General features: G+C 36.6%; 2 protein-coding genes across 4 annotated transcripts; one reads left to right on the top strand and one right to left on the bottom strand.

Annotated features, from left to right (window-relative positions):
* Positions 1-5016: 5016 nt before the first annotated feature.
* LOC121260442 (probable galacturonosyltransferase-like 7) lies at positions 5017-7261 on the top strand. Of its 2 annotated transcripts, none has more exons than XM_041162324.1 (2): positions 5017-6301; positions 6615-7261. In XM_041162324.1, exon 1 carries the CDS (start codon positions 5158-5160, stop codon positions 6259-6261), a length of 1104 nt encoding a protein of 367 aa, XP_041018258.1. In that variant the 5' UTR covers positions 5017-5157; the 3' UTR covers positions 6262-6301; positions 6615-7261. The 2 variants fall into 2 exon arrangements, with proteins under 2 accessions (XP_041018258.1, XP_041018259.1); XM_041162325.1 differs by having other exon boundaries at positions 5017-6302; positions 6625-7261.
* Positions 7262-20073: 12812 nt separating this feature from the next.
* On the bottom strand, positions 20074-24801 carry LOC121260438 (syntaxin-41-like). Of its 2 annotated transcripts, none has more exons than XM_041162312.1 (8): positions 24397-24801; positions 23104-23377; positions 21904-21993; positions 21447-21524; positions 20948-21025; positions 20803-20868; positions 20641-20721; positions 20074-20521 (listed from the first exon to the last, which is right to left on the bottom strand). In XM_041162312.1, exons 1-8 carry the CDS (start codon positions 24576-24578, stop codon positions 20414-20416), a joined length of 957 nt encoding a protein of 318 aa, XP_041018246.1. In that variant the 5' UTR covers positions 24579-24801; the 3' UTR covers positions 20074-20413. The 2 variants fall into 2 exon arrangements, with proteins under 2 accessions (XP_041018246.1, XP_041018245.1); XM_041162311.1 differs by having other exon boundaries at positions 23104-23380; positions 24397-24797.
* Between the last annotated feature and the right edge of the window lie 111 nt (positions 24802-24912).

The raw sequence follows: 24912 nt of genomic DNA, 5'->3' as shown, positions 1-24912 counted from the left end.
AGGGAGGGAGGGGCTATTGATCACGCCAACGGCAAGATTAAAGCAGGGAGAAAATGTCAGCGATCGACTGATCAGTTGCATGTAATGAAATTATTAAAGACTCCGGTATTTGAAAAAGAGATTTTGACGCAGCAAGTTGGAGTCAAATATATACGCTTGCAGGAGGAGGAGATCAGGAGTGCTACAACGGCTACTACTTTGTAACGTCTCTAATCTCCCCCAACTAACACCTTGAATTTGTCACTGCTTATTATTTTATTAATTATTATTCTACCCCTCCCTTCGCTGCTCCTTGCATGCCTACGCTTTGATTCCCCCTTCAATCTAATTAATTAATATCATCGTCGGAGGTATAGCTTACTCTCGTCAAAGTCGTGTGTTTATCTTGTTAGGATTGAGAAAGGTCGAGAAAGTATCTTAATTTATCTTATCTTATCATATTATTATAATTTTTTTAAATTCTTACATAAAATATAATAAAAAAATTAAATTTTTTAAATATTAAAATAAAAATAATATTTTATTTAATTTTTAATTTTAATCTTATCTCAATTCATTATCTAAACCACTTTAAGGGATCATGAGTTCAGTCTTTGACGGATACGATATTATAGAAAGAAAATATGAGATCGTTTTGTGTTGATGATCTTTTACTCTTTATCTTTTTACTGTTATGTGTTGACAAAATGCTTGCAGTCTCTTACGCGATTCTCGTGTAATTGACTCTCTTATGAATCTGTCTAGGTCTAAACCCTTCTCTATATGTGTTCTAACAAATAACGCCGTGATTATGGTCGACCATAAAAAAGGGAAAAAACGAACATGCTTTCTAGATTTGTTCAATCAAACTAAAGAAATATAACAAGTTATATATTAAAGCGAAATGATATTTATGAATGTGTAATGTGTAAACATTACATAATTCTTTTAAAAAAAATAAATAAATACGAGAGTCAACGAAAAAAATATTTGTTCTAATACTGTATTGATGTCATGTTGTCTATCAAAACCAAGAAAATGAACCGAAATGTGCCGCATTATGTCACCAGCTTGTATGCATGCTCCTGGCTCTCCAATCATGCATCCTACAGCTGTATGATTCATGAATGTGTACTCTATATATAAGATGTAAGTGTTCAACGAACACTACACCTCTATTCTCACGCCATTTGTTTTGATCAATTGGGGTCGACCATCCTACTCTAACTTACTAAATTGTGATTTTTTTTTTTAGTAAATAGTAATGCTACATATAATTCTTATTAGGGATGACAACATGTGATACGATCTTTAAACTCAACACGAATACAACACGAAATTAACGAGTTTATATTTGATATAGGGTTGACCCGTTAAAACACGATTAATAAATGGGTCAAACCGTTTAAATTTTATTTTAAAATTACAATTTTATTACTTATGGACTGTAATATTAATATTTCTCAATATGTTTATATTTTTATTGTTAGATTTGTAATTTCTGAACCTATATTCATATTTATTATTGTTATGTTTGTAATATTGATTTTATTATAGATTAAAATCAAAAAAATATTGATATTTTTTATTAGTAAGTAGTCTTATTTATTTTTTTAAATATCGTGGTTACTAATAAATATATATATTTTTAAATGTTATGTGAAATTATAATAATCGGGTCAAATTGGTTATACGGGTTAATTCAACTCATTACACTAAATGGGTTTAAATGAGTTGCGTTGTATTGATCAATTTCTAATTAATTATTAAACGGATCAAAACAGGAGATACAATACTACCTGTTATTTAAATGAGTCCTATTAGGGTTTAAGGGTCTGTTTGGGATTGAGATAGGAGTCTTAAAAAGTGATTAAATAGTTTAAAAAGTTTTTTAATGAAAAAATTAAGTTGTTTATGTGTTACATAACAAAGCACTTTTAATCTCAAATAAATTAAAAAGTACGTTATTCAAATGAGTTGTGATGTTTTTTCTCAAATGTGTTTTTTCGGATAATGCAAATTGTAATTCAAATTTTGAAAAGACTGTCAATGGACAAAAATATACATACAATTTTTAGATAATTACAATTTCTAAACTTTCAAGAATATGATCATAATTTTTAAAAATTTAAATAATCGTAATTTTTACGTTAGAAAGTACTTTTTAAATTTATTTATAAACAAATGTAACATATTTGTAAGTATTTTAAATATACAGTTACTAAACGATAAATAACATTTTAATATTAAAATTTATTACTTAAATTATAAGTTATAAGTCTTAAAATTATTAGTTATATTTTTTACTATAATTCCAAATATGCACTAAAGGTCTAGCACGTTTAGCTTATCCGCTCGTATTCAGATTAACTCATATAAGCAAATATTGTCGACTTGATATGATATTTAATTCGCAAGTACGAGTAGACAGCTTAGTAGTTACAAATTTATTATTATTTCATAAACAAAATTATATGAAAAAAAAAATTATTATTTTATAAACAAAAATATATGAAAAAAAAGGTTGTAAAAACTCTCTGGTTCTGAGCTTAATCGTAAAGATAAGCAATATATAGCTTGGCGATCTCGAATGAAGAAGTGTTTTTATATGTTGATGAAGATCGATGATCATGAAATGGTGGTGGAGGCCAGGCTGTTTTTTTTTTTTTCTTTTGTGAGGCCAGGCTGATGGACCTTAAAGAGTAGTAGAGTAAGATGTGTACGAACTTTCGATGGTACCAAACCAGGAACACGCTGCACTAAGCAACCAGTCTATAAAAAAAAAATTAAAAAAATAGAATAGCCTTGTTTTTATTTATATTTTTATTTAAAAATCAGAAATCATAAAAAAGCATAAAGCAGCAACAGCTGGGATTTGCGCAGGAGCACCGTACACCCTCACCTGCAACCTCCCTTCAATGGAGATTTGACATCACCGATACAGACCAAAATAATATCGTTCCACGTGGGACAAGTCCACTGGCTTGACCTAAAACAGATGGCCTCCACCACCTCTCTGACTCTGACGCACGCACCCCACTGGCTGCCTTCTCTGGTGTTTTCTGATCTATCTCACTAGATCTTTCCTCTCAAATGCCTCGTATTTCGTGTAAAAAAATTAGATTTTGATTTTTTTTTAAGATTACATGTTAAATTCGATCGCTAAACGACAGCACATGGAACGGATGGGGTCCAGACTCCACACTCCACAGATTCCTATGAAACGGTGGGCATAGAATTGCGATGTAAATACAAATTCAAAATTGATACGTGGTATCTAAATTTAGATTTTATGTTGTGAATTCCTATTTTAGGAGATGAATATTAATATATCATTTGGTTTATTTATTTATTTATTTTTCTTAATTTATTTTTCTATTATTTTTCTTATTTATTTATTTATCAGATTGAGTGTGATTATATCATTATAGTAGTACTCTATCATTCGGAAACTAGACAGGGGAGGCCTAAAGAACAACCGCTCTCTCAATTTACACAGCTTAAAATCCCATTCTTATTAGAGAATTCAACGAATCTTTAGGCAACTAATACTAACAATTTAAGATAAATCTATGTTTATACTCGAAATATAGAACTTGGTATTTGTCAAAGCACTTTAAAAAATAACTCAAGAAAAAGTCACCACCTTTAATAGTATAAATAAATCATTCTAAGACTATATTAAAAGATGATGAATGGTAGATGATTAAAACAATGAAAATTAATATTTTTCTTTAGGAAAGTGGAAGAGAAAAATAATAGACCACATTAAACCTACATAATTTTCAAAAATGGGAAAAAATTACTCCATATTAGAAAAATGAGACAAACAACTTTAAATTCTCGAAATTATTGTTCGCTCAGCTTCTATAATCAGGTTATGGTCGTTTCAGAAATCAAAGAAATGAAGTAAAATAAAATAAAATAAACGGTTATAATTTTCAACGAAATTGACAAGCCAAACTGAAAATGCCATTTTATCCCTATGAGAAATTCAGAATATCTCCCACTACTACTACAACTACATAGGCTTGATACAGATATTATCTAAATAATATTTTTTTTTCAAAAAATTCCAACATACTAATCAAATCTGAAAAAAAAAAAGCGAAAAAAACCAAAAAATCATTATCACACACCCACCGCAAAAATGAAAGGCATAAGCACAGTCTCACTGTGTTCATAATTTCCCCCAAAGAGCCAAAAGCAAGAACAAGTTCACAAGGGATGTGTGTGTGCATTATTACCATTTTATCTTTTTAGGTGTAAAAACAATCATGGGATGGCCAAAGCCTCTCAACTTCAAAGCTCTTCTTGATAAGCTTACATGATGATTCATGGAGATATATTTCTCATCTCTCTCTCAAGGGCCGACAAAATGGGGCACCAACTACTCGGGCGGGTGGGTATTGATTCAACAAAACCGGGATTGACCCGGTCAGTAAAAGGGCAAACCCACCGCCCACACCTAAACTAGGGAATGAGTGACGTGTACAACCTTCCAAGTGCAGTAAGATTGATGCTGGGGATGCAATCGTCATTCTGATAGAAGACAAGGACAGCTGGTCTGTTACTTTCCCCCTACAGGGCTCTGCCACTGTCACCATGAAATACATACATTACATAAGTGAATATGTATTTATCCTAAATACCCTTGAAATTTTTTTATAATTCGCGTTAGGCCGGGGATTTCATTGGTGGTAAACGCAAACAAAAGCTGGAAAAGAAAGCTCCTCTATCCCTCTTCCCCAGTCTCTCTCTCTACTTGTACAGCTGCCTCCTCGTTCACCTTTCACAAAGAGGAGAGGAGGAGGACACAGTGTGAGAGAGGAGAAGAGGGGGGAGTACATACTGTTGGTGGCGCATTGTAGCAGAGCGCACTGGTTTGGTTCGTGGAGGATTCTCCTTCTTCATTTATTCTAATTTCTCTCCCTGGTGCAGCGGTTCGCTTCTTTCCCACGGCAACCTTACTTCGATTGATTGACGAAGGAACAGAAATCGAATCAAAGAGCTTTTTCGTTCTCCCCCTCTCGCTGCATATTTGTAAATCTCCTGTTTTGGATAGATTAAACTCTGGCTGACCTTAAAGGAACCCTAGCGCTCCTATCCTCGATTCTAGACGATCGGTTAGATTTCGGGTTCACGAAGAAGAAGCGTAGAGGGATTTACACGGTGAAGATGCTCTGGATTATGAGGTTTTCTGGCTTCTTCTCCGCCGCAATGGTCATGATCGTCCTCTCTCCTTCTCTGCAGTCCTTCCCTCCCGCGGAAGCCATCCGGTCTACCCACCTTGACAGCTACCTCCGTTTGCCGGTTCAAATGTCTCCATCTGATAACCTCAGCCGGTTTTCGTTCCGACAAGCCTCCGCATTTCGCAATGCCGATGAATGCCGCTCTGTTATTTCGGAAAGCTCCGGCGAAACCAGCGTATGCGATCCCAATTTGGTTCATGTGGCGATTACACTCGACGTCGAGTACCTCCGCGGCTCAATCGCCGCTGTCCATTCGATTCTGCAGCACTCGCTGTGCCCGGAGAGTATCTTCTTCCACTTCCTGGTCTCGGAGACGAATCTCGAAACCTTGGTGAGATCCACTTTCCCTCACTTGAAGTTCAAGGTGTATTACTTCGATCCGGAGATTGTACGGGGCCTAATCTCGACCTCGGTGAGGCAAGCTCTCGAGCAGCCGCTGAATTACGCGAGGAATTACTTGGCGGATCTGCTCGAGCCCTGCGTGCGGAGAGTGATATACCTGGACTCTGATCTAGTCGTTGTTGACGACATCTCCAAGCTATGGACAACGAGTTTGGGTTCCAGAACAATCGGAGCCCCGGAGTACTGCCACGCGAATTTCAGCAAGTATTTCACGGCGGGGTTCTGGTCGGAACGGCGGTTTAACGGCGTTTTTTATGGAAGGAAGCCGTGTTACTTCAACACCGGCGTGATGGTCATAGATCTGGTCAAGTGGAGGCGGGTCGGGTACACGAGGAGGATTGAGAGGTGGATGGAGATCCAGAAGAGCGAGCGGATCTACGAGCTCGGGTCCCTGCCGCCGTTCCTGCTGGTATTCGCTGGACACGTGGCGCCCATAGAGCACCGGTGGAACCAGCACGGCTTAGGTGGAGACAACGTGAGGGGCAGCTGTCGTGACCTCCACCCAGGTCCGGTTAGCCTGCTACATTGGTCCGGTAGCGGTAAGCCCTGGCTCAGGCTCGACTCCAAGCAACCGTGCCCACTCGACGCTCTATGGGCACCCTACGACCTGTACGGGCTCTCCCACTGAAAAAAAAAAAAAAAAAAAAAAAACACGAGATGGGATTCTCACGGTAAATTCTTCCAGGACTGTTTTTTTTTTTTTTTTTAATTTTTTTTTCATATATCATTATTTTGTGTTTATTTTCACTGTCACCTCTACTGCTCGGATTTTCTTCTTCTTCGTTCTTTTGATTTTCCTTTATTATAATTATTAACTCATTTATCAGGGGATTTGTATTCGACTATATTCTATTACCCCTGCCTCTGAAAATAAAAGCAAAAAAGAAAAAAAAAATGATATTGAATTTGTTATTGTATAATATCTATAATAGAATCAGATTTTATTTATGGTTGTAGTTGTTTAATTCTTAGACTCAGTTGATTACAGCCTTTACAGGCCCAAACAAGAGACCCTGCAAAGAACTCGATGAAAAGCTGTCCTGCAGTGGAGGCTGACATTACACGTGGTAGTGGACAGACAAAAATGACCCATTTGCACTTTAAATATTCATTAAACTACTACACCCACTAATCGGAAAACGAGTTGTTATTAAAAGAGCGTCTCCGGCTGGTGGCTGTATTGTTCCTGGGAATACCCTCTTTGTCGGCGCACTCGCTGTCTTTCCTTTCATTACAAGTACGTTGTTGCCTACTGGTTGCCGGTTGGGGTTCCGGATGGCATTCAACACGTTCAAAAACTACGCTAGCCACTTATTAGTGTGTGGGTACACTTTTTAATGCGTGTGGCCCCAGGGCTGCAGCCCATTGTTTTTGCTCTTTTTTTTTTTCCCCAATTTTGATTGGCAAGGAAGAAAGTGTTGAGGGAGAGGAGGGGAAAAAAAAAAAAAGAGAACAATTATGTAAACGTTGATGGAGGGAATACTATGATTGTTCTTTTGAAGTTGCCCATTTCCTTATCAAAATGTGGCTCTCTGGCTAGAGTGTGTCCTTGGGCGGTGGCAGCAGGGAATATGCTAAAACAAGGCAAAATAGGCAATTGAAGGACATATATATATATATATATATATATATATTTATATATAATATGAAAAATTCTTAAGGCTCTAATGGCCACGAGCTGTATGAGGAGAGGAGGGAAGCATGTGCGCTCCAGACGGAATACTTGTGAGCTATCGTCCCAGTCCCAGCTGTGCCCCCTTTTGCTCACTTTGCTGGCAATCCCTTATTCCCTGACTTTTTTCGCAATTTGGATAGGTATCGCATCCTCTATTTAATATTAGTAATTATAAAGAGCATAAAGTGATAATCCAAAAAGATTATCCATTAATGGTTGATAAAGTTAAGAAGGTTGAAGTTGAATAAAATAAGAAGCTAATCAGCCATCGGTGAGGGGACCCAGATGTCACTGTTGCGTAGGAAGTGTCCAGAGTGGGGAGAAAAGGGATGGGGACGGATTCCTTGTGCCCTGGCGTACCACGTGGATCGTGGGCCTGGAGTCTCGTAGAATCAGGGGTTTACATGTGGTGTCCGCTCTATCCTCAGATTGTTTCTGTATTGATCTTTTATTAAGTTTAGTTTTAATATATCGTGAATTGTTTGTTTCTGGGTTGCTTGCACCATTTGAATAAGAAAAAATGATTGGGACTTTGCAACCGACGCTTTGGGTAGGGGGGGGTATTTGGGTGTTGAAATCGTGAAAAAGATCAAATCTGACATTCAAAGATTTGCCGTCACGATTAATTTAATCATGTGTGCTGATGCAATTTTGTTGTTTTATTCTTAATCGTTTTTGGTATGGCTGATTGCATACATCAAAGCTGCAGATGGTTCTACTTCTAGAAGAGGGAGATGGGCATTAGAACGCGAGGCCGACAGACAGACCACCAAGCGTTTCCGTTCCATGGTCCGAACACCGGAATAACCTGCGGCGCATTAGCATTTTGCATTAAGGTAGGTGTTGGTGTCACAAAAAATGGGTTTTAATGAGGCTTATCCAAAATGGAGTGGTTAATATGCATGAGAAAGAGTGAAGGAGATTAGATTCTTTTCCCCCCTCTCAAATTGATACGTATATATGTATTTGTTTTGGGTAGGAGAGAGTAGGTTCTTCATGTGGATGGAATTGACCCAGGCTTCGTTCAAATGTGATTTGCATTTTTTTAAAGAACTCTTTCTTCATGGTAACAAATTGATAATAAACAAAATGACTCGTTGCATTATAAAATGCCAAAAAAAAAAAAAAAATATTAAGAGTTTCTATAGTCATGTCATCTGTTATTATAAATTTTAAAGATTTGTAATACTTGGGTCTTTTTTTCTTTTCTCGATAACATTTTCTTTTCCCTTTACATCTATTTTATTACAATTAGAAATGAAGAAAAAGCTTATGTTTAAACAACTCATCAAACAGGTTATAACCAGAGTTGAAAAATAGAATAAGATTAAAATTAAGAAGGGAAGGGTTCCGGCCTTCAACAGAAACAGAAGCTCTGCACCTCTCAAGGAATGCTGAGGTGTTGATGTCCCGGAGCCTAGTAGAAAAGTGTGGATCATGTGGGAATTTTTTAATTATTTGTATTATATCCAATAGAATCTCAAAACGTGAGGCAGAGATTTATTGCGATTTTCACCTAGCATACAATGTCTGTAATGAAATCATGGTGTTAATTTAAATTAACTGGAGAAACCTCAAGGTGGGGCTCCTGCAGAGTTGCAAATATCCATTCCCCGTTTGAGCTTTCTGGGTCCAAAAAACATCTAACAAGTTGTAGAATGCGAGGGAAGGAAAGGAACAAAATGAAGAAAAAGAAAGGCAAAGCAACACATATAAGCCGAAAAGAGGCTGAGGCCATGGCAACTTTTACAGCTAGAAATCTGCCGGTGAATTAATCTGAGGTTGAGGGTGAGGGACCATTAGCAGTCTTTTCGTCCACCACAATAAATCTCTCTCTAAAATGCATCTATCTTTAACTTATTAGGGGTGTTCTACATTAAAAAGGATGCTTGCCTAACCAGAAAATCTAAGGGCAGATCTCTGCTTCTGCTCCTTTTGTGTGGGACTTAAACGTACCTATCTGTACCCCAAAACTCATGTGGCTCGGACCAGATATACCTGAAATATACTTATAGAATGTGCTATGAACTTGGACTCATTCGATTTAATAGATTCCAATGCTTATTATTTAAGCATGCAAATTACTTTAGTTGAAGGCCATAGGGAGGATTTGGCTGCTGTAGACCTTGTATTCTGCAACCGTACCAGCTCCGGACAACGGATGTAATGAGAGGTAGGGTAGCTGACCTCAGATACTAAGACAGGATATGAGTTAGGTGCAAATTTCAAAGCCCTTAAAGTTCTTCCTGGTGCTAGCCAAGCAATGTGATTAGTTATGCAGAACTAGCATCATAGAACTCTATCAAAACTCCCCAAGCTTGGTATTAGCATCAAATACCGTTCAATTGACATCCACACAGTTGCTAAATGAGAACAGAAATTAATGCGAAAGTGATACTGGGATAGGATGGATACAACCAAAATTATAAAGATTGGAAATAAACATCAAGCACGTGGGCCTTAGAGATGCTCGTTTGTCAGAGTAGAACAAAAGACACATGCATAATGCATCAGAGTGCATCTCCTTGCTAATCTTGCTCCGTTACAACAATGTCACGTATCATGATGGTGATCAGGGGGACCATCTGAAAACTATACTTAACAATATGTAAGTATGGACTTTAAAGAGACAGTTCATACCATACGGCGAGCTGCACAAATTTATTTCTTCAAACATACAACATTTATTATATGCCAAGTTCTAAGTGTTTGATTGTAATGTCCATCCTTGGATACGTATAGCAGACTGCATTTTCTGTAGGAATTTGAGTCTGTGGATCCTAACAATTATGTGGGAACGACTGCTGACATACGGCATGTCCAAAATACATGCTAAATTGAGCATAATAGCAAGATCTGGATTAAAATGCAGCATGGAGAGGCTTATGAAATCTGCCATGAAGAACGGAAGTTGGCATGCATTTGAAAAGACAGATAGTGTTGGCATTTTTCTCATTGGTAAACGTTTTAGAATAAGATGGATCGATAATGCTTTAATGCTTTTGTCTCGAAGCAGAAGAATCTTATCTTCTTAGTGTGTCCTCGTTCTGCCATTTGGATTCAGCCAAGATCGATTCTTCAAAATTAATAAAACCACCCCAATACATAAACTAATACCAGTAGCCCCAAGACAATCGACAGGACAAAGTTTGATCAATGTCTTTATTGGCGAGTTTAAAAAAATGGTTCATAATTGGATGATTGGGAACGAATTTGAGACTGGGAAGACTTTGTTAAGGGTTTTACCGATGGAACTGCGTAAGTAAGAATGTTAGGCTGGAGTGGAACCTTGCAGGTAGAAATCCCGCAAGCCTGGTTTTTGAAAAGATACTTCGAGTTGCCTGTCCTGGGTCCAATCACTGGTAAAAAAGTGTCTGTTATCATTAAGCTTTTGTAAGAGCCCGAAGGATGAGGAAAAGAAAACATGGTAAATATATATGGTAAAACGTAGGACTATGTTGACACAAGCTGCATATAACTCTAAGAGTAATGCTACTATGCCTTTGAGACCGACTGTTAGTTCTAACGCACAACACAATGGATTTATGTGAGGGGAACCAACACAAAGCATACCATAATTAGACGCTCAGGACCTATATTGCACTAGCAGGATTTGCAGATTGCATGTGGCAATCCTGTCATCCTAAGGTTGACTAATCGGGAGGAATTGCTGATTCTAAATTCAAGTCATCAATCTGTGCTGCAAAATTTCCACTTCTGTTCCGTTGTCCTGCTTTGGTTAGAGGCGAGCTATTGCACCGCTGTCACGAGCTAATTAGTCCAATAAGCGAAGGTCTAAATTAAATTAATGATAGGCCAATGGCGTCTGGGCCGAATGGCACTACCTGGTCTTTCCTTTTAGGGTAGGGGTTCGATTTCTCTGCTCTTGGGTAAGAGGCCCTTTTCAAAAATTTTACCTATGCAGTTCTTCTACATACAAGCGTTTTGGTGGACAAATCCGCGCACAAAACTGACAAAGCGTGCTGCCATGTCAGTGATATTTTTATTAAAAAGAAAAAAAGAAAAACACGAACTCATGAAGAGAAGAAGAAGAAACATAGGTTCCCCTTCGCCTTTGTTCCAGACTTTCAGTGCAAAAACCCAAATTCATTTTCATCTTCCCTTCATCTCCCCTCCCCAAGAAAATTCGAAGTTAAAAATATTTCAAGATAAAAATAATAAAGAGATATTCCAGTTTGAAAAAACCTCTTGTTAATATTCTTTTCGACTATAAACAATGGAAGCAACCATTTCGATATATAAAAAATTATCAATTTGAAAATAGAAAATATTAAATAAATAAAAATGTAAATTTTTTTTCTTATAATATAATTATAATATAACTTATTCTTAATATAAATTAACTTACTTTTTAATTTTATAATTTAAAAAATTAAAATCAATAAAAAAATAAATACATAAATTAAATACAATAAGAGATAAGAAGAAATTCAATCCCATCTTCGCACGCCATTTTTGCCGTTTGTGGGTGCTGCTCTATAGTTCCTCCCTCTGTTGCAAATTGGTCGGTCTCTTACACTCCTCCGCAACAGCCACTTCCTAAGCATCAGATCCTGAAGGTTGTCGGCTGCACTCCTCTGCCGCTCCGCCACTCACATGAACTCCTCTGTGTCGTATCTGGTAGGTGTAACACACCTCTAGTTACTTAAAATAAAAATAGATTGAAATTACTCACTTCGAGGGGAGCACCTCCATTAAAGGAATGAAGAAGAAGATAAGAGAAATGAATAGGAAATTTCATTAACTTTTCTGAATGAATAAACCCTAGTGCCCTTGGCTCATACATAAAGAAGATAACCCTTACATGGGCCTAGGTTAATCCAACTAAAGGCATTCAAGAAAATAAAACTAAGGCCCAAGGCCCACTAACTCTATTGTAGTCCAAATAACAGGTAGCATTAAAGTAAAGGAAGTTGTAAATGAAATTAAATTGGCCTGAGGCCCATGGCCCATGCATTCCGGTCATGGACTGTGACAAACCATCCCTTATAGAAGCACCTTGTCCACAAGGTGCATTATCCTTGTCCACAATTTTCCCACCACCAGGGTCAAAAATGATAATTTTATTTTTACCAGCAGTTGGACCAAAAACAGAAATCTCATTTAGAACACCAGGAGGAAGTCCAGCTTCATGCAAGAGATTTGATGCAAGGAGAGCAGACAATGGCGTATGCTCTGCAGTTTTCAGAACAATAGTGTTGCCACATGCTAATGTTGGCCCGATCTTCCAACCGTACATGAGAAGTGGAAAATTCCATGGAATAATCTGACCTGCAATACCAATAGGTTGATGCAAGGTTTGCACATGGTATGGGCCATCAGCTGGGACTGTTAGACCATGAATCTTATCCACCCAACCAGCATCATATCGCATTAGATGTGCCAACGTTGGAACTTCAATTTTAGTAGCCTATTCATATGACTTGCCATTGTCCCAAGTCTGAAGGGCTGCAAGCTCATCATTGTGCTTTTCTATCAAATCAGCAAAGAGCAAAAGTATCCTTTGTCTTTCATATGCTAGCATCTTTGGCCATGGTCCTTCATCAAATGCCTTGCGAGCAGTAGCCACTGCTCAATTTACATCCTTAGCATCACCTTCAGCAACATGAGCAATCACATCCCCTGTCTTGGGATCCAATGTCGGGAAAGCTTTTTTTGATGCAACCTTGACAAATTGTCCATTAATCAAAAGCTGGGTATAATTTACTTGAACAGGTGGATTGACTGGTTCCTCAATAGCAGAAGCAGTGCTATATTTACTTATTCCTCTGCTCAGACTAGAAATATTACCACCTGTAAATCCAACTTCCTCAGGCAATTCAACTTCCTCAACTTTACCTTTGACTACTGTGATCCGTTGACCTAGTGATGGGTTCCCAGCAATAAGTTTTTGTGCATATTTTGCCATTTCAGATGCTTCCACAGCATAAACAAACTTTCCACCAGTCTGAGCAGCAATTAATGATAAAATACCAGTCTTTGGATGTAAACAGTGACCACTGCTATTTAAAATAACCACCGTATTTGAGTTCAGATAGCCCACATTACTCATTGCCTCATAGATCTGACTTGCCATAGTTGTCCAATTGCTAATGACAGCAACTATACACTTCCTCTTTCCTTTAATATCCCTTGCAATCGCCAGATCAAGCCCAGCAAAAATGTTGTTGCAACCATGACCCCTCAGAATTGAAACAACTTGCTTGACAAATAGCTTTGTGTTTGGTCCGACTTGGATGTCCACCAGCAGCAGCACAATCATTTTATCAAACACCCGACTTACAAGCTCGATTATGGTGACAGCTGCATAAATCCTCACAAAAGTATTCCCTATATCAACTGATTGCATCGTCCCACCTTCTCCAACACTCAAGCACTGACCACAAGCTTTTATAACAAAAGAGTATGGAGGTGTAAAATACATAAGTAGAGACATCATGTAGATGATAATACCCAAGAAAAACTGCAGCGTAGGCTTGAAATTGAACAAGTATACAGATAAAACCATGGTAAGCAGCATGGCCATTGATGTGGAATACACCTTCACAATATTGTTAGCATACTTCATCAGACATGAAACCAGCAAGCCTGTGGAGCCAAGATTTAATACAACCATCCAAGTTGTGGTACTATATCCATTAAAAATTTGGTACCACCAAGGATCATTCTCAAATTCTCCAATAATTTTCAAAGAAGACTTCCAGTACGTTCCAATTTGCAGAGCCTTTTCAGGCATATTATCAAACAACTGAGGGACCAAAAATTTCTTACCTATATACACGGGATTTGTAGCTGCTTTCTCGGCAAGTCCCCTGCTCCCCTCGAGTTTCTTGCTGTCTCCATACACAAGAGATGATGTTTGAGTTGCAGAAGTTGAAGAGACACCAAAAGGAGGCACGACAGTTGTCGAATGTGCTTGTGAGGACGAAACAGGCATTGATTGTTTACTAAACGAAAAACCAAGAAGCCCCAATGAAGCAGCAGTTGCTCTCGTAACACCAAAACCTGTGAAAGATCCCAAGCCGCTAGAAGAAGCAACAGATCTAGCAAGAGCTGTTGAAGCATTGCCCGTAGTCGAAGAAGAGCTTACTCCTAACCCAAGCATAGAGAAGGAACTTTGTGTAGTAGTACTACTATTGCTAATAGCAGCCGGAGCCGAAGCACTCATGGTGGTGACGATTGAAAACAACGGCGATGGAGATGTTCTGAGAGATAGAGAAGTAGGCGCTCTCAGATCCAGGATGGGATCTTTGTCCTCCTCTCCGGTGGAGACTACAACCTCCCCAAGCTTAACAATCTGAGCTTCGTCGACACCACCGGGATCAAACTCTCATCTGACGATTAGTGAGTAGGTGGTGCTAGGTAAGACCGAATGAACAGAAAAAAAAGGAAAATAATTTCTGAGAGGAAGAGAGGGACACGAGATTCAGAGTGGGAGATCAGAGAACGGTGGAAATGATTTTTGGTTTCTAACGGGATTTATGGAAACATGAGAAAGAGTAAGCCAAGCAGGGATCACTACCTCATTTTCTTCCATTGTTGCTGTATATTTTTCCTCTTCTTGCAGACAATAGAGTTGGTTTTCCAGATTTGATAACTCTTCGTTGAACTTGTTTTGAAAATTTTCAATGTTGTTCTTGACATCTTTGAATGTCTGCAAAATAACATCCAAACGTTGTTGTGATTGTTTGACTTGCTCTGTGATGTTGAGCAAGGATGAAATAATTTCTTCTATTTCCATGGATTGATGAAGCCGATCAAGGAAAGACTGGCTCTGATATCACTTGTAACACACCTCTAGTTACTTAAAATAAAAATAGACTGAAATTGCTCAGTTCGAGGGGAGCACCTCCATTAAAGGAATGAAGAAGAAGATAAGAGAAATGAATAGGAAATTTCATTAACTTTTCTGAATGAATAAACCCTAGTGCCCTTGGCTCATTCATAAAGAAGATAACCCTTACATGGGTCTAGGTTAATCCAACTAAAGGCATACAAGAAAATAAAACTAAGGCCCAAGGCCCACTAACTCTATTGTAGTCCAAATAACAGGTAGCATTAAAGTAAAGGAAGTTGTAAATGAAATTAAATTGGCCCGAGGCCCATGGCCCATGCATTCCGGTCATGGATTGTGACAATAGGTGCTTTCATTTCTCCACTAGTTTGTTCTTGTATGGTTTTGAGCTTTCATGGTACCAGTTTTACTAGGAATTCCCCGGCCCAAGTTGTGAATATTTCTTCAACCTTTTCTTACAAAAAAAATTGGCCTTCTCCGCCTAGAAATTTATTTAATTAAAAAAATAGTTTAAAAGCAAATGCTTTCGTTTTCAATGAATTACCAAGGGGAATCAAAGTAGTATCCTATTGATATATATCCAGTTGATAAGGTTGATGGCAAAGTTTCAGTGCATTTTGCTTTCGATACCCAATTTATTTTATTCCTGGTGATGCAGCATTTATTTAGCTTTTTATCAAACATATTTGGTTGATTTATACCTTTGTTTTCATTTCATTCTGTCATATATGCCCTCTCTTGCCCAAGTTTTATGCCCATTTCTTTGACTTCATATGTGATCTTATCTATGCTCATTTAGCCTGATAGATGATCGTGGTTGAAGCTGCAATGTAGAGACCTGCCTCAAACAATTTGCTTAAAATCTGTTGTTTTCATTTAGTTTGGTTTTCTTGAATTTGACTTGCATTTTTTTTTATTTTCTGTCACCAAGCAGCCATTAGTTTGGTTGCTTGTGGTCTTTCTTTTTCTAGGTTTTAAATAATTTGGTTGATCTGAACTTTTTAATTTTCCATTGTCAGCATCTGTAATGTTCATTAGGTCGATCATTTCACGAGTTCAATATGTTATATTTGTGTGTATGGGTTATATTTCAGTAAATTGATATATTTAAGTGAATTGATATAGTCTGTGATTTGATTTACAAATTCAAATGGATATATATAATGCGATATCCCGTATTTTAGTATATTTTTAATTGAATGATTATTTTATTTAATTTTAAATATTGGTTCTCTTGTTTTAAATTTATCGTATTTCTCATTAGTTTAATTTTTTATTTTTAAGTTGTGAAATTTATTTTGATGTACTTTCTTGATATTAATTATTGTTTACATTTAAATTGCTCTTTGCTTTAATTTATTTTATTGTTGGACTTTAATTATTTTATTTTATTAATATTGAGTCGTAGTGTTTTATTTGGCTCTTGTTTATTTTTATTGTAACTTTTTCTTTTAGACTTTTTTTGTTCTCTTTCTCGGACTGGCCTGTTTGAGTGTGTTTTATTTTTCTTTTGAGCCCAGCCTCTGAAAACCCACACCTCAAAACCACGTTGTTTTGGGTCATGGTGTTTGAAACCCTATTATTCTTTTTCCTTCCTCTGTTGCACCGCACCCTTTTTTTATTTTATTTTTCTTCCATTTTTCTTTTGCTTTTTCTTCCTTCAAGACATTAATCAAAATGTTACAAGACATTATACTATTTTTTAATGAAGCAAATGATGCTACTTTATTCATTTAGCATGTGTGTTGTTTGTTTATTTATTAGTATTATGTTCTAACATGCTGTATTAAGCATGTCTATAATTTTGTTTTAACATGGTCTATTATTCACTTAGCAGGCATGCATGTTCATTTTTGTTTGGAGCTTGGATTAGTTTCTTATTTCACCTATTTTGATGTAATATATCTATGTTGAACATCATTTCATGGACATATACCTAAAAACTTGTTATTTTGGCTGTTTTGGTTTTATTTTGTCATGCTGCTAGTCATTATTGTTTGCATCATTATTTTGATATTTTTTGGTGTTCTGTTGTGATTTAGTCATGTTATTTAGTTTTCTTTGTTGGATTAGTTTCTTCTTTAGGTTCATTTTTCTTGTCTATCCCTCTCGATTGTGATGGTGACAAAGTTAAGTGGGGATACAGAAAATTTGGCACATACTCCATGGCAAGGTAATCCGGACGGCCAATTAATACTAACAACTGATTGTTGCAGTCATTCGAGGATGTTACCACTTCCTATATGTTACCATTCATTTCTTGAGCCGGTTAGCAAAATTGCGTCTATATTGTTTTTGAGTTTATAACATGTCTACCAACTGTTATGTGTTTAAAATTTGTTAGAGATGGATTCAGGATATATGTACTACACGACCCTCCTCAGCCAGGAGCCTCACATTGACCACACTTACATTAGTCAAACTCAACAATCTCTTGTGACGATTGAAGATTCTCCATCTCCACCCCAAATAGAGCATCTCTTTGTAGGAAAAAAAAAAAAAAGTCAAGGGTGTGAACTTCACACACAATGAAAACAAGTTACTTGTCTCAGCATGGCTGAATACCAACGTAGATACTATCCAGGGAACGGACCAAGAACACGCCCAACTTTAAGATAAAATTAGTCAATACTTCAATGAGTATAAACAAAGTATAGCTGAATGAAGTAGTGTTGGGTCCTTAATATATTAGTGGTCGGCCATTCAAAAGGCGATCAAAGAATTTTGTGCAAAATTGGCCCAAGTCGAAGATTGAATCAAAGTGGTATGACCGAACAAGACAAGGTATAACTATCCACTACTAATAGCTTTTTGCATCATCTATTTTTTATATAGTTTCTGCTTGGTTTCTATTCGGTAATTATTTTATGTTTCTCTCTTTAATTGCAATTTTGAGAAAGTGAAGATCATGTACCAATTGCTGGAGAATACCTTCTTTCAGTTTAAGCGTTGTTGGCATCTGTTGAAAGACCAACTCAAATGGATTCAATGTTGCACAAAGGAAGATCCAAAGTGAAGGTCGACAATGTCCCCGACCCCAACTCGTACCTCAGTTGCATTTGTAGATTTAGTAAATGATATCGAGATGGAGAATGTTCTGGACAATAAGGAAGATCATCAACTTTTACATCATTTCTTGTTGATTCATGTGTTGCTGCAGAGTATTTCTTCATATTCCCTTGTGGAGATGGAATAGTCTTCACAAATGTTGACCACTTTGGATAAATACCATCAGCAAGGTGGTATCTCATACTGTAGTCATTGCCATTGATTAAGTAATTTACTGGAGGAGCACGCCCTTGGGCAAATTTAATGAAAATTAAAGATCTCTCTAACACTGTTATCGTTATGCGAATTGGGTAATTCAAAAAATGCATGTCATATCCAAAAATTATATGAAGCAACCGTTTCTAGTATAATAGTTGGTTCATGATAGTAGCCAGAGTACATACATTTCCAGGTAGTGAGACAATTTTTTCACTTCCAATGCATGCAATTAATGTTTCCTAGCATTCTTGGGAATTCACGTTGTTCATCAACAGCAAGCAATTAAGCAATATCAGTAGTATTTGGAGACCGCAAATTTTCATTAGAAAAAATATTTACAATTGCGGTTGCAAATTTGTTTAGGCTCTCCATTGCAATGATTTCTTCAATCCATATGTATTCATCTATAAAATTAGCAGTTACTCCATAGGCAAACATTTTAAGTGCAATGGTTATCTTTTGCAAAGAATATAGACTGAGTCTTCTAGCATTATTTCTTCTTTGGATAAAGTAGGACTCGTAAGCATCTACCTCATGTTGAACAAGAAGAAACAGAAGACGACTTATACTAAATCTCATTCAAAATATATTCGAGAGATATATTAGTGCTTCTGCAAAATAGTCGCGAAACCATCGTTCGTGCCCTTGAATTTGATTGCAATGAATATACCTATGCCATTGGCGATTGTGACGATGAGTTGATGTTGATCCGTTGTCGTCATTAAGAACAACTTCCAACTCATCTTCGGAGGATAAGTTAAGCAGCAATTTACAAAAGAACGAACAAGCCATTTAAGAAGCAGTGGAAAATGAGGTCAAAATGAAATTTCTCTTGAGATGAAATGAGATTTAGGTTGTTGAAGATGTGAATGGAATCAAAAGTCCTCTTATTTATGTACAAAAATTTTACCGTTTAAAAAATATGGTAGTTGGGAAAAAGTTCAAAATAATTACTGTTAGATATAGGATAAAAAATATTACCATTAGACAAAGGGCAAAAAAAATTACTGTTTACGTGGACAAAATGTATTACCGTTGGACAAATGACAAAAAATATTACCGTTACCACTAGGAGAAGATATGTTACCGTTAGGCAAAAGATAAAAAATATTAACGTTATATTTGAATCAACATGTTACTGTCAGATAAAGGACAAAAATATTATCATTACATCTCTAACAAAACTATAATCTTCATTTTTATTTATCCGTTACAAATATCATCACGCTGGAAAATACACATATTCAAAAAAAAAATAATACCATAATACTAACAAAATATTATTGTATCCAGAAAAAGAAAAAAAAAATGGGATTTGTGTTCACAAAATTAGGTAAAAGGTAATAGTTGAAAACAGAAGGAAAAAAAATAAAAGAGTTGATAATTAAGTTTGAAAATGGAAGTTAGAGAAAAAAGTAATAGAGAATGAATAGAGAAATATTATTTTAATAGAATAGAGAAATGATAGAAAATTAGATGCATTATGTTTTTAAAAGATGAGTAAGATTTAAGAGAAAATTTTACAAAATGTGTTTTTTAGCCAAATTTTAGGAAAACTTGTATAAGGAACCCAACGTGAATGCTCTAAGAGTTGGAAGTTGTGCATGCGTAGTGTGCCTCTGTTTACGAAAGAAAGCAGCGACTAATCATATCAATTGAAGTAAAGAGTTCCGAGTTGCATCTGTTTCCGAAGTCATTTGAATATGCTTTTGCCTTTTCATTCATTTGTAATCTTTGCATCAAGAATTTGGCACAGAGATGTCCTCACAAGATGAGTGATACACCCGACATTTGTATTCCAGAGGCCTTCTGAAAAGTGTAACCCAGCTCCCGCTCACAACCTACTTCTCAATGTACAAGTTAGTAAGCTCCGATCTGTTCGAATTTCTCTGACAATCAAAGAGATTCAGGATAGGTAACTCTGGCTGTTTCACAAGCTTCGCAATCAGTTTACATGTTTTTTCCCCCTCTTAGCAGCATGAGACAGAACATTGTATCTGGCGGGAGAGACCATCATCAACATCACAAGAGTATTTCCTTGAGTATGAGGAGGACTATCATGACAAAGCACATGATAACAAGCACCGTTGCACATCTCACCATTCCACCTTTCTGCTGCGTTCTTTCTGCCTGAAATTCCAAGATACCCAACATGACCATTCTAAATATATATACTCCTAAAATGATATGTAAAGTCAATAGCAAGTAACCATATTCTGTGAGAGAGAGAGAGAGAGAGAGAGAAGAACCTTCTGGAGCTGTTTGAGACCCTCCTCAACTGATACAGCAACAGTCTGAATATTGTAGTCTATCCGATCAACAATTGTTCCCTGCTAGAGGATATGGACTTCATTAGTCATCCTGTTTTGCCAAGTTTGTCCATGATATAATAAAAGTGATGTGGCTTTGACCTGGTCTATCACAAGAACTGAAAGGTCCTTCATGATTTGAGCAAGCTCGTTCACTGATTGCATAACCTATAAATGAACAGCTTTTTAATTTCATAAGGAACACGAAGGTTTTCCTTAAGGAAATAGGTCTCACACATTCACTTACCTGGTTGATCTCTCTTTCTCTTTCCACTGTGAAATGCTCACTCTTTTTCAGCTTATGCATTTGGTGCTCATTCAAACTCTGGATTCATGAAAAATCAACCATAATATCGAAGAGAGACAAATTGGTTTAATCTAAACCCCAACCCAAATCCACCCAAACGATAGGAAAAGGAAAATAAAAGAGGAATTAAATCTCAGGAACAAGTAATAGATTCAGTCACAGCATACCATAAAACCAGGTTACAAACAGACCCAGCTTAATTCAACTACGAACAAAAAGTGTGAGAATTTTCTATCATAACATCAGATTCATTCTAAAGAGGGATTTTCCACTCAAAAGGGTTGAAGAAAAGAAGAAGAAAAAAACACCAATGCTATTGAAATTAATCTTGAAAGGAAGGATTTTTAACATCCTTCCTTTCAAGATTAATTTCAGAGGGAGAAATTTCCAATATCAGAGTAGATCCTACAGAAAGTTAGATAAAGAGGAAACAACATACCATGTCATCAAATTCGTCATCTTCTAATCTGGATTTATTTCCACTGAAGTTCATTTCCAAATCAACCCCCTCAGGTCCCTGCAACACAAATATGAATAGCCAAGTATAAAACAAATATAAAAATTACTAGAGAATAACATGAGCAACCATTTTCCTTTTTATTTGTTAATTTTTTATAAATAAAAAAAATTATGGGAAGCTCCGAGGGTGCTACCCCAAGTACACAGGAAAAATCAGCAACTAATTCTGGTGCTACTTTGTGCATCAATTAGTCAATTGAAAACTAGAAATAAAGTTTACACAAAAATACCAACAAGAAAAGAAGAGAATTTGGATGAATTCCAAGCAAGCAGCCAAGGATAGTTAAGCATAGTGAACATTTTTCAATAGGTTGATTAATATTTGTCATGCAAGGTAAATATTTGATTTACAAACATGATGTTTGTAATACACAAACCTCTTTCTGCTTCTGCAGACGTTTCAAATATGTTGACTGTTTTCTTCGCAGGTCCATGGAAAGGGTCTGAAGGTCTGTTGCAAGAGAACGCTGTCAGAAGAATATTCAGGAGTCAATCAATTGGGAAAAAAACCACCAAATATCACCAATAAACCTAGTAAAATTTTTATTGAAACTAGCAAAAGGATAGGCAACTTGACCATATGAGAATTATAATTAAGACATAAATACCAATTGAGCTACAAACCAAGGGCGATTGAAAAAATGCATATATATTGGAACCAAATAAGGAGAATAGGGTAGGGTCATTCAAAGAGAAACACTCACAAATAGGAGAACAATCTCAGTTAAAAATGCGTACACGTTGAAGTGAATGATTGAAAGTAAAGACAAGGTTTGAATTAAACCACAACACCAAATGCATTACACTGCAGCAGCAAAACATGATTCCCTCATATGAAAAAGTATTTTTTTTAAATATCATACCTGGGAAAAATCAAATCAATCTGTTCCATTAATGCAGTGGCAGAACCAGGAATTTTTTTTTTTTTTTTTTTGGGGGGGAGAGCAAAGCTAAAACTATAATAAAATATTTTTTGTTCTATTTCTATACAATTTTTTCTGCAGTATAGAACAATATGATAGTAAGAACTAAAATAAAAATAAAATACGTTTAATACAACCAATGTATTAAAAAAGACACTCATACAAATATATCAAATAAAAAAAACACAAAATGTCTAAAATTGTAACTTGCGTTTTTTTAAAGAAACAAAATCATCAAGTATTAAATCTAATTGGACTTATAAGTAATTAATCTATAAAATCAAAATAATTTTGTAGAGGGGGGGTCCAAGATAATTTTTTAGAGGGGGCCAACACAAAATAAGATTAATATAATCCTATTAAATTATAAAAAATTAATATATATTTTTTTTTTCAAACTGCCCCCCTGCCCCTTCATAGGTCCACCATTGCATTAATGTTACATATTACTTAAATTTTGCAGTAACTTTTACCAATCAAAAACCTATTAAAAACAAATTTTACTTCAAATAAAAATAATTCCAGCAACATTTTACTAAAGAAACAACAGAAACCAAAGAGAGAGTACATCTTAAACAACATGGAATCAAAGTTGCAGGAAAAAAAATGTGAACTTTTTTCTCAGGGGAGAGACCCTGGCCCTCAAAAACCTACCTGTACATTTTTCCTAACATTTGAGTCCTCAGCAGACCCACTGGCAGAAAGTTTCTGTAATCTCTTTCCAGACCTCCTCAATATGTCTGTAATCTCTTGGGTAAGAGCCTCAATCAAACGTTGATCTTCTTTTCCATCTCCAAATGAGGGCATTAAAGCCTTGGCATGAGCCTTGGTTAACTCAGCCATTTTGACCCGGGCACATTGTATATTTGCAGCCACTTCTTCAGAATCATCCACCCAAGCTGGTGGTAGACCCACAGTAAATGCATCCCTACTGCACCAAGGATACAAGTTTGACAATCAGGAATATTTACAAATTTTCAAAGCATACGCTCAAGTGTTGTGATCTTGAATATGGCTTTTCCAAGGAAAAATGTCCAAGTCAGATTCATGTCATACGGAGTAACAGGACTAACATGTTGACGGCACCTCAAACGGTCGAAAGGGGAATGGGGAGGCCATAAGATCTAACATGCACAAATCTATACCGTTACACATCCAGAAACTAAAAGAACAAAAGAAGATGCGTTGAGAGAGATAAGAAATAAACCACACAATATGAAAAAGACTGGGACACCAGACGTTGAGCATGCAAGCATAAGCGTCCTTGAGTGGATGATGTAGACACTCTAGGAGCTCCCACCACTCTCCCTTAACTCAACCGTTCCAGCCAATACCTTTCCAAATTCCAGACCAGAATGAGCCACCATTCAACCAAAATGACTTGCTTTGTTTTCTTAAAATTACATGGTGAAAGGTACTTAACCTCCATCAAATGCTTATGGTCTCAGTGCAAAATGTCATAAGTTACTCTGTTATATGCTATACTTTTCCAACTTGGATGCATTTTACATGCATAGGCATGAATACTTTATTCATAAAAATACAGACAAAACACAAAATATCGCTAAGTTTTAGCTAACCAGAATTCAGTATTTGTGCAACTTCTCAAACTTCTTGCAAACACAAGCCGTCGAGCACTCATTAGAATGAACATAAAGGACACCACCACCCCACTCATATATCCCTATGGAAAGCTAAACATCCACTCCACTGACACTAAGACAACTATCCAGCGTTATTTTCACTACAGATCATAAAAAAGAATATTATTTTTTGGCGGAATATAGTCAAGTTGATCTTCTTTCAAACACCAACGGAATCAATCAGAAACACAGAGTCGACTTCTCCTTTCTGTTCTTTCCCAACAGACAGAGAAGATAAAGAAAATGAAAAATGAAACCAAAACAAAAGGTTCAAAAGAAGAAGACGACGTAAAGAAAGGCGTACCTTGAAGGACCAGGATCTTCAGTACTAAGAGGAGCGTAAGAAGACCGATTAGAATTAAGAAGGGAAGCCATTTCGATAACTGGACCGCCCGAACCGGACGCCGAAGAAAACAACGGAGCTCGCACGCTCTTCACGGCGTCTCTGTGTTTTTTGTAAATCACGGTACGATTCCTCGTCGCCATTGGAAAACAAATACGGAATCCAAAATTGAAAACAGAAACCTAGGAATCGGAATTCAAAAACTCGATCTTCTGGATTTAGAAATCGAGGGTTGAGGCTAAGGAAGTAATATCTAGGAATTGGACGATAAATATAAATTTTTTCTTTCGGGAACCAAAGCGCTCTGCTTTGCTCGTTGGCATAACGACTGGGCTTGTAATCCTGTGGGTCTTGGGCCTTAAATCAAATTCGAGCTTGGGTTTTCCAACTGAGCCGGAAAATTCCTCGAAGAGAAAACAGAAGCCGACAGAACAAAAAACCATAAGACGATAATAACCCCGGTTCGGACACGTATCA

Source organism: Juglans microcarpa x Juglans regia, chromosome 4D (genome assembly GCF_004785595.1).
Source record: "Juglans microcarpa x Juglans regia isolate MS1-56 chromosome 4D, Jm3101_v1.0, whole genome shotgun sequence".
Classification (NCBI taxonomy): domain Eukaryota; kingdom Viridiplantae; phylum Streptophyta; class Magnoliopsida; order Fagales; family Juglandaceae; genus Juglans; species Juglans microcarpa x Juglans regia.
Note: the sequence above shows the minus strand (reverse complement) of the source record. Positions and strands in the feature narration are given on the sequence as shown.